At 46.1% G+C, this 10,597-nt stretch overlaps 1 protein-coding gene across 4 annotated transcripts in view; it reads right to left on the reverse strand.

The window, feature by feature from the left end:
* The window catches only part of UBR4 (ubiquitin protein ligase E3 component n-recognin 4), an 84,191-nt gene extending 73,601 nt beyond the window's left edge, over positions 1-10,590 (reverse strand). For 2 of the 4 annotated variants that reach the window (XM_075721706.1, XM_075721705.1), the window contains exons 1-10: positions 10,100-10,589; positions 4,555-4,652; positions 3,695-3,798; positions 2,888-3,017; positions 2,644-2,783; positions 2,199-2,301; positions 1,526-1,667; positions 1,243-1,367; positions 397-521; positions 88-147 (exon numbers count right to left, since the gene is read on the reverse strand). In XM_075721706.1, coding sequence (XP_075577821.1) covers positions 88-147; positions 397-521; positions 1,243-1,367; positions 1,526-1,667; positions 2,199-2,301; positions 2,644-2,783; positions 2,888-3,017; positions 3,695-3,798; positions 4,555-4,652; positions 10,100-10,188 — 1,116 coding nt within the window. In that variant the 5' untranslated portion in view covers positions 10,189-10,589. Of the gene's footprint in view, positions 1-87; positions 148-396; positions 522-1,242; positions 1,368-1,525; positions 1,668-2,198; positions 2,302-2,643; positions 2,784-2,887; positions 3,018-3,694; positions 3,799-4,554; positions 4,653-8,848; positions 8,989-10,099 lie in introns of those variants that run through there. The other 2 variants (XM_075721704.1, XM_075721707.1) reach the window with 2 other exon arrangements.
* Between the last annotated feature and the right edge of the window lie 7 nt (positions 10,591-10,597).

Genomic DNA, 10,597 nt, shown 5'->3' on the forward strand with positions numbered 1-10,597 from the left:
CCAAAAAGACAAAATAGTGTCAATCCAAATGTCAAAATATACCAGCACAAAAACAGTGAAAAAAGCTCCCGGAGGCGCAAATCTTACCTCACCCCCTGCACGGCGTGAATTGCTGATGGCTTGCCCAATCATTTCATAGATTTCAAGCTGCAAATAAATCCAAACCCATGGTAATGTTTAAGCACTCCACTGGGCAATAATAAACCACGACACACACTTTTAAAACTCCAAATACAACTGTATTTTGCCCTTGACAATTAGCCACCCCATTACTTCCTTCATCAGCAAGTCTAACGCCTAGAAATAATAGATATGTATTGCAATCCAAACAAATACAAATTCTACACACTTCACTTGCCTAGAATGAAAACAACAAGCGTTCTCTCATCTACTTACACATTTCTGTACAATAGTAGCAGCATCATTTTCATAATCTTCTTCTTTGGAACTTGTTGACCCAGTTCGTACCTGTTGAGTGCTACCCACATGTAGGATGGCCATGCAAGTTGCCACACTCACACCTGATTGGAAACAAGTGGAGGTAACATTCTTATTAAGAGCCAGTCTCGGAACGCAATGTTCCTATTTAGCACATTAAAACAAGCAGTATCAAACATGCCCACAAACTTGATGGAGCTGGGAATACTCGATATTACAGCTGACAGATTAAAAAAAAAAAAAACCCAAATCTTTCTGAAGTACCCCCAAGAAAGTCAAGTTTTGTCCTACAGAAATGCACGAGGACAATTAAAGTAGGAAATGTTTTATCATGTAGTTCAATACCATTTTTAAGGCAATCTTCATACTCAACTGCCATATCTCTTTAAAATCTTACCCATAACAATTAAACACTCAAGATGCTGGTGTACTTAAACCACTCCTGGGAAACAAGGTTGATTTGGGAGTATAACCAATGAAGCTGAAGCCATAAGCACTGCAAAAATATATTATGCTCTGAACACAAAAAAAAGAGCAGAAATTACAGGCTATTAAGATGTTGAGTCACTCAGTCTTTCTCTCAGATACTGACAAGAACATTCGCAGAATATATCAGAATTTCAGTGTCACTATAACAATTTTCGTATTAACCCAGTCACCAGACTATGCGGTATGCTGCATAGCTTTCAAATTCATGAGAAATAAAGGTGACTTGTGGGCTGACCCTCAAACATACAGGTAACAAAGCAGAGCAAAAGCAAGAGCGACTTAAAGCTCCAAAGAAAATACAGGAAATCCATTCACCTGCATAGAGACAGCTGAGAGCAAGAACAGTCACATCTTGGAGACGCGTGGGTGTCAGGGGCTCCAACACAGGCAGAGACAGAGTATCCAGTGCCATGGTCACATCTATTACCAGCGAATGAAATCTGCAATAACAACACATGTCAAGGTTCAGCAGCACGATGTACACATCCGACAGCTCACAGGAGCAGCACAGTAACTGATACTGCACAGCTAGCCCAGTTATTTTCTCCCATACAGCGTACCCAGCATCTACCAAAGACGAGTGACGACAGACTCTTACCCATTGCGAACAGCGGTGGCATCTGCCACTGTGGCTGGCATAATAAAAAATGAGTTGGCTGACACTGCATCCTGAAATCGATTTATGTATCGCAAAAAGTACGGGAGGTTCAGGCACACTCTCAGCAGTTTTTCAGAGCCACCTACCAAACAAAACCAGCAGCATTATTTTTACTGTTCCACAGGAGAGCTTCTAAGCAGAACAGATCTAATAGTCATCAATAATTGACTTAATTATTCTTCGTGGTGAGAAAATATCATCGTAGATGAGGCAAGAGGAGAAAGGCTAGTCTCCAACACACAAACCAGATGGTGAAGTTTTCAGCCAGTACTTGTAAAGGGTGTTGCAAAGCTCTGAGTGCATGCTATGTGGCACACCAGGTCTAATTCACACCTGCTCAGTAATCCATCCCACAGGCTATACCATCCACCTTTTTTCCCCAAAAAAACTAAGCTACTGCATACAAATATAATGAGCTCATCTCCTCTGCAATGAAGAAAACTACATTACAGCCACAACCTCCCTTGGTAACATCAGCACGCAACCAAGTGAGTCCTAAAGAACAAACGCTTTAGGTCAGGAAGTTTTTTCCCATTCAGAGCTCTAAGGTGTAACACTGGAGAGTCATTTGCCCTAGCATTTTTTTCCCCAATGCTAAAAAGCTGGTTCTCACCAAGTTCTTGCAGGCTGGCTACGTTCTGAGCGATGAATATGCTTTTTGTCTTTGCCGTAGAGGTTTGGTCTGTGGAAGATTGATCCTCGCTCTCTCCTTCCACCTAAAAGCAAGCGCGTACTAAATATATCATGGAAGCATTAAAAATATCCGGTATTGCAGTACGTCTCTACACAGGAGCAAGGCACATCAGCAGAACTCAAAAGAGCTATGAGTATCGCTGAACATTAGCATCCACGAGGCAACAAAATGACTATTGCCAATGCAATGCAAACAGTATTTTCTCATTCGCCATTCATCAACATGCAAGTAGGATTTAAATATTTAAGAAAGGTTTTCCTTACGCATGTGTATTAACAAACTACCACTTACTGCCCTCCGTCCTTGTCTGCACCAAGGTTATTAATGCTAAAATTCAGATTGCTTCTATTCTAGGGCTGTTTACCTGTGTCTCCGGCGTGACAGATGGTGATGACGAGACTCTAGGGTTAAAGACTGATGTCAACTGATTGAGGAAGTTCATCTGCACTTCCTTCTGTCTTAGTTCCGGGCTCACCGGGGAGGCCAGCTCCTTCTGGTCTTCTACTGCAGGGGAAACAGCAAAACATCATTTCATACATCAGAAAGTTAGTATTTTCTATGCCTTACTCAAATGCTGCAGTGATATAACCATAAATTAAAACACCTACCATCAGAGAGGGTTTTGACAGTCTGAGGCAGCTTGGCCGATTTCATCATTGCTGTGAAGGTAATAATTTCAGTTCGATCTAGGCGGCTGCAGCCCGTGCACAGCCCCTTTATCAGGAGAATGAGGTGTTTCTACAAAGAAAAAGACATCAAGCACGATTTAAACTCTCTTGATTCCAATTATTCCTTGACATCGTTTATTCTAAGCAGCTGCATTAAAAGCACTGCAACTTCAGCTAGTAAGGCTACTGCAACACCTCGAATCCACTCTGATCTCATATGGAAGACCATGACGACTTACTAACTGCAGGTAATTCAGGCCACTGACATTGTCCTGCGTGCTTGTTATGGAAAAGCATCTGGAAAAGCGCTCTCTCCTATGACATGCTAAGGCTGAAAGCCAGCCCTATCAGAAGCTACATTACGTGAACACTTCTCACATGCCTTTCCCCTCTGAAATAGATTTAAGCTTTCCCAGAAGACTAAAATACAACTGGGGAAGAATCTGTCTTTAAAAACTCAGCAAATAGTTTTGATCCAGGTTGTTACACAAAACCAAACCAGACTGTAGGAAATTGCAACAGAATTAACCAAGGCTTCAGGTCACCTTTATTTCAGCTTGTTCACAAGCTGAAATTCTGAGTAAAGAATGCAGAGGAAAGATTCAGCAGGTATCAGTCTCTACTGAAGTGCTACACCTTAAATATTTTAAGAACTTCATTAATTTTGCTTTAGGCAACATTAGAGCAAATATTTCGGAATTAGAGGCCAAACTCCGGCTTGCCCACACGGTCAAAATCTGTGCTCACCTGTGAAACAGCACATGCTTCGTCTGGGTTCTCAAGACGCAGCAGTGAGAATTCAATCAGGACTTTACAAGCAGCTGCCACCGATTGCAATTGGTTTCTTGGTACTGAAAAAAAGTGGATGCTTGCATCACTCAGTACAAGTTTTTAAATAATTCAGTGTAATGAATGCTTAATGCTTTCAATAAAACAGAATGCTATGCAACACGCACGCATACACAACCTTATCATGCCTAACACACAGATGCAATATAAACTCAGTCTCATTAAAATGTAACACAAGAAATGTCAGTAAAGCAAGGATAATACCTTCTACCCAGACAAGGTAATTTAGATAGACATAACAGCTTCCCCAGCAACATTATTTAATACTGACAGAAGCACTGAAGAACACAAAACAAGTTGACCAAACCCACTTTTTTGCTGAAATTGCCAAATTCTGTCAGCCAAAATAATATAAAATATTTTGAGTCACAATGTTTTGATCATTAATTCGAACATAGTAACTGCTTCAGTAAGTGCTGAAGGATAATCTAAAAATCCTGAAAACGGATTTAAACGCTTCATTTGACCAAAAATTATTTTCCCTAAATGAAGTCAGGCCAATGAATAAGCAACCAAAAAGTCAACACCGCCCAGTAGTTGGTGGCCAAACGCTCCTATCAACAAGTTTCCCTTTCCATCTGAATTGACATTTTGCCAGTATAAAAAGTATCAACGCTGGCCTTGCACGCTCTGCCTTCAAGTCTGATTCAGAAAGAGGGCTCGAGACAAATACCAAAAGGACAACAGTTCTGGTTTACTTTCACTATATCCTAGTCACAACGCAAGAGCAAGAGAAGCAAAGGATGGGGAACACTTACTTAGACCACACACAGTAGTGATGTAATGTGTAGAAAGTGCAATGAAGGAAGAGTAGAAAGGCTCATATTGTTTGTCATGGTGCAGGATTTCAGATTCACTGCAAGAGAACAGGAGATACGTCAATTGTGTACAGCACAACAGCGGCACCACCCAACACTCAGAATATGTTATATCTATTAACAGATGTACGACAAGATCAGTAAAATCACATGCTCTTTCCAAATCAAAGTTCCGAGAACAGAATCCTCTCCCTTGCGTCCCATCTCCTGCGTCCTCAGGACCGAGTCCTCCAGCAGCAGACAGATCACGGCATCAGCATCGCCATACATGTAGGAAATTTAAGGAAATAGTTGGATACTGCAAATATTTCTCCTTTATACCATCAACAGGTCAACCTCTTTAACACTCGCTCTACCGGTCGGCGGTTCATTCATCTTTAAGTTATTCTAAACTCAGCTGCCCATAAAGTTCGGACTGTTTGTTCTGCTAACGCTAGGCAGGATTTGCCAGGACCGGAGCACAGGCATTCCCCTTCTGTCAAGGCAGCGAGTCAACTGGAGTATACGCAATTCTGCAAAGAAGGATCGAAACAGGCAATCGCATAGTAACAACAAATACACAACCGCAGCGTCTGCGACAAGCTGGGGAGTAAAGAGTTTTGGCAGGTAACGCACAGCAGAGAAAAACGCATCCACTGTAATCAGCCTCGTGGGTAGAGACTTGCCACTTCAGAGATCTGCATCATTTTGCCCTGCACACAAATCAACACAACGCTCAGAGTGAGTGAAAATTTCATGCCAACTCAAATCAAAAGTAGAAATTGTAAAGCAAAATACGCATCGACACACTGAAAGTCAAGTCCCTGAGGTTTCTCAGTGAGGCTCACTGGCCACGGAGAACACCTATTTATGCACAGAAATGACATCTTAAAGGCGGCTGCAGTGAAGTGTCACACCACATCCCATTTGCACAGAAACCTGAAGGCAACCACCTCGAGAACAGAAACACAGCTCTGCCTCCATGGCTGCTTCTGCCCTTGATTCTACCTGCGACAAAACTAAGGGATGCGGATGCATGTCTGTTGAATGCTCACATTAATTTCTTTCACGTTGTCAGACGGTAGAAACTTTGATTCCATGAAGTGAACGCGCAAGTTGGAAGAACAGATTATATGACTGAACTTTGCTAGCCGCCTTACCTCTCAAGACCCAGACTTCACCTCCCGCAATAGTTTATTTCTGGAGGGGAGGTGGGGAGCAGACCGTCCGCCTATCGCGGCACGCTGTACCCAGCTGAAACGATGACTTCTCAAGTTTGGCAACGACTGGTGCTGCTGCAGAGTATGGCAAAACAAACGCACGTATCCCCTCCACCCACCGCACACAAGGATGCCAGCTTTGGCAGGGTGGGAGGAGGAAGGGGACACACCGTTCCCTGCTGACCTGAACAGCGCCCAGTTTATGCCCAGTCACCTTCCCTTTTTCTATCCTAAGTCATCGTTTCCAGTCATAATGGGAGATGTGGGTGAAACAGAAGAAACTGTACAATGTAGCATTTCTTCTGGAAAAATGAACCAAAAGAAATACTCAGCAGCTTTTGAACTTTGATGTCCTAGTTCTGAGATTTTTTTTTTTTTTATTTAGCCTACCCAAAAAGCTGAAATAACAAGGCAGCCGTTATGAAGCGAGAGGCTTTACTTGAAGATATTCAGCAGTGTAACACGCCTGAGTTTCAACGTCTCCCTCACCAGGCTTCACCTCAGCATCTCCTGCCAGAAGCGCGCTGACAGGTAACGAGCCCAGAGACTGAACGTGCAAAAAAGTTCATGCTCTCTTACGTTCAGACACTAATTTTGCTCACCTACCTCTTTATGCCTGAATATAAACTAGCAGCAGTAGGTGTATGCAACGTATTTCAAGAGAACAAATGAGAACGATTTGGGAATAATAGACTAATCAGCAGCTCCTCAATTACCGTTCTGCTGTATAGGTCAAACTGCAAGACACAATACCCACGAGGTACAAGAACACAAAGGTGCAGAGACCAGAACAAGATAGGGAATTTCATCTGGATTGGACAATAAGAGGCTTGAGTTTTATTAAAACAAGTCGTGGACTTGTTAAGGTAGTGAAAGGTGGAAGGCATCTGTCAACTAATCATCAAGTCCTTGCAAATAAACATAAATAAAAGAGAATAGCTCAATCTGCGGTGCACTAGAGTGCGATTTTGCATATACAGTGAGATTCAATAACTTTCGGCTATTGCATTGTGATTTATTGCTTAAATAACATTTGCTTCCCAGGGAAAACCATTACTCATGCTAAGCTAGAAGCCTCCATGTGTCAACATCAAATACAACACGTCAGCCACAAATACCACCTCCTTTCTCGGTTCTGCTTCCAAATCTTAAACGGGCCCAAAATAGGCCCTTTATGTAAGGCAGCAGGCACAAAAGCAGCCTCTTCCTTGAAAAAGCACAGCAGCAGGTGCAGGAGTTGTCCCTCTGTTGAAAATCCTTCCCTGAAAACCAGCTCGTTTGACTGTCACAGACTTTGGAAACCACGTTCCACTTCAGTGCCATCTTTCCAAGTCAGCATTTCCATAATATACGTCAAATAAGAGGCCTAAGCCTATCAATTCTTGGCTATATCTGCTAACCGGGGAATTCCAATAACTTGATGATGCTTAAAACTTAAAACTGAAATATAAGAGTTGTCAGGAAAAGGAGTTTATTAATTTATTTCGAAAAGAATAATGTTAGCGATTTCACTGTCATTGCATCACGTTTATTTAAGGGGAAATCCAGCCACTTTGCGGATGGTGTCGACCAACAGTCTCACTACAAGAGCTAACAATCATCTTCTAAAAATAAGTTGAACAGATAAAATATTTTAGATTAGAAATCTAAAGACAGATTATTTCTTCAGAATAGAAGAGCGTGACTCCAAACACGAACAAGCTGCATTTTTTCTACACGTTATATCAAGGCACGAAATAAGTCCTGCAAGACTCCAGAGGCCTTGCACTCGCACTAAATCCCGCTGCGTCTGAAACGCAGTCAGCACTGGGCGCAGAACTCAAACCTCAAGGCAGCACGACTTAAAGGCAACAAACTGCTGCCTCAAGTGGAAAATGGAACCATCGTTCTCACTAATGGAGGAAACAGACCTCTCCCAAAAGTCAAGTGCGTCCACTTCAGTGCTTCTTGCACCAAAACACTCCAATAATGGACTTTAGGCACAGTGACAGCGGAGCGCTGCAAGGAAAAGCCAAGCTGAAATGGTCCCTAAAAGAAAGATTAGCCTAAGAACTGCCCCAATCACATAAATATTGAGTATATGCAGGCTTCTGGGTGAACCACTACTACACGTATGTAAGCACAGAACGTTAATTTGAAGCATCCATCGTTTGTACGCTCTGCCGTTCTATATTATGCAAAATACCACAAGGCTTTATTTTATTATCTTCCTTAACGCAGCGTTTATTTTTTTGCTTCCTAACAACTTACCGCGGTCAGGGTTATATCTTTGTAACTGAGCATAAGGTTGTAGCATTCATACCTAGTGTTTTAGATCACAAAGTAAGCTGCTAAGTTAAATCAAATAGCTCCGATAAGCGCTCTCATGCTGCCAGTCTAACCTTTCTTGTTAAAAAAAGGCAAACGATTTGTTTCAGCTTAATTTCTCCTCAAAACGCGAGCAGCGTTTCTCTGGTAGAAAACTAAAAGGAAGTCAGTGCCATACAACGTCCCCTCCACGAGTCTGTCACCAGAGGAGAGGGGCCAGGTGAGACGAGGATTTTCACTGCGCAGGCTGCGAAAGCACAAGGCGCTCGAACAACGGCGAGAAGGCAGGCGCCGTCCCGAAGCCTCTCGGCGGGGTAACTGTCAAAGGTGCTTTTGCTGCGGCCGGGCAGCAGCAGCGCGAACAGCCGGGCGTGCATCCTCATCCCCGCTCATTAGATCCCAAGGGCACCACCCCGAGAGCCTCCCAGTCCCCAGGAAAGCGGGAGGAGGCTGGGCGTGAGTAACTCCCTGGACGCTGCTCGGGGCTCCCTTTTTCCCCGGCAGCCCCTGGCCACCGGCCCAGCCCCGGCACCGAGCAGGGACGCTCCTCAGCCGCTCCCCGCAGCCCCCCACCGGCTACCGCCGACGGCACCCTCCCGCCAGCGCTAACTCCGAGGGGCTCCCCGCCGCCGGGCTCCCGCCCTGAGGGAACGACGCTGAGGCGGGAGGGAGACAGGGCCCGGGCCGCCCCCCGCGGCGGGACCCCGGCGCGGGCAGGTGACCCTCACCTCTCGATAACCGAGGCGAGCAGCTGCGGGAGCTCCTTCATCTCGAAGGCCGAGTAGGAGGCGGAGAGCAGCGGTCGCACGGCCACCTCCCAGCCCGGCTCCGCCGCGGCCCCCGCGCCGCCGCCGCCACCCGCCGCCATCTTGCCGCTCCGCTCCGGGGGAGGGGGGGGGGGCGGGGGGGGCACCCGCGGCGGCGGCCGGCGAGCCGGAAGCGCCTCCCCCCCCACGCGCCGCCAGGCAGGAAGTGACCCACCGCCCACGCGCGCGCCGCGCCTCCCCATTGGCGGAGGCGGGCCCGGCCCAAGCGCCTGCGCAGTACATGAGTCAGCAACTTTGCTGGCGGCGCATGCGCGCTGAGCGCGCCAGGCCGGGGGGGGCGGGGGAGCGCATGCGCAATGGCGGCGACCTGCCCGCCCTGGCTGTGGGCGGCCCCGGGGTCGGGGCTTGAAATAGCTGGAAAAAGGCAAAACCAGCGACCGCGCCTCGGCACCGGGCTTTTATCGAGGCGATCGGCGGGGTGGGGAGGGGCTGAGAGGACGCGGCCTCTCGCGGGGGCACAGCTCGCTGCCAAAGTCGGTTAGGGCGATGTAACAAGTGACGGGACGAGAGGCGACGGCCTCAAGCTGCACCAGGGGAGGTTGAGATTGGATTTTAGGAAAAATTTCTTCACAGAAAGAGTGGTCAAGCACTGGAACAGGCTGCCCAGAGAGGTGGGGGAGTCCCCATCCCTGGAGGGGTGCAAAAAACGGGCAGAGGTGGCACTTGGGGACATGGTTTAGTGGGCATGGGCGTGTTGGGGTGATGGTTGGGCTGATGATCTTAGAGATCCTTCCCAACCTTAGTGATTCCCACTTTTTACTTTCATTAAAAATAATCCAGCCAGCAAGCCAGGAAACATGAAATGAATTATGACTCTCCCCTTAATTGCTTCAGTGGCGGACTTGGTAGTGTTAGGTTAATGGTTGGACTGGATGATCTTAAAGGTCTTTTCCAACCTAAATGATTCTATGATTCTAAATCCACAGACAAGGAAGGAATGGTCATTATCCGGAGACGAAACGGTGCTGGGCTCTTCGCTCCCGAACTGCAACACCTTAACCAAAGATGGGAGAGTGTTAAGAAATGGGCAGGAACTAATGTTATCATCACAATAAATAAAGAACAGAGAGGCTTTACATTCAAATTTCTTCCACAACGTAATTCAGCAACCCGACGAGGCCGTTTCCCACCAGCATCCACACAATTTCTAACCTTCTTCCTAACGAAACGACCCAACATCTCCTCCTCTTCTCAGCCCTCGCATACAGTAGCTCGCACATTACCAAGTCTAGCATTCGCATCCTCCTCTCACCAAGACATTAGTCGTGGCTGGCACCGAGGAAGAGGCGAGGACCAAGAGGACACGTGTCTTTAGCCTTATCTTCACTAACATCAGGGAGATGACGCGATGGCAGATTTCAGGGCTTTAAAACAGAGGTTTGGGAGATTTCTTTATCAGTCGCAACAGACCAATGTCTCTTTTCCATCTCTCTCCCATTTCTTCTCACTAGGAGACATGTAGGCAGCGTATCGTTTTGTTGCACTAGCAGCTTTTCCTCCCAAATATCTTCCAGTAAAAATGTCATACAGCTGTTTGCATCCATCAGTCACGCAAGCTGGAATTTCTAACTGAACCCAGCGGCAACGCTGTGGGTGGCAGATCTTCAGCCAGTCCGAATCTCAGGTACCTTCTCCAGCCTCAGCCTTCCC

The sequence above is a fragment of the Pelecanus crispus genome, chromosome 15 (genome assembly GCF_030463565.1).
Source record: "Pelecanus crispus isolate bPelCri1 chromosome 15, bPelCri1.pri, whole genome shotgun sequence".
NCBI classification, from domain to species: Eukaryota; Metazoa; Chordata; class Aves; order Pelecaniformes; family Pelecanidae; genus Pelecanus; species Pelecanus crispus.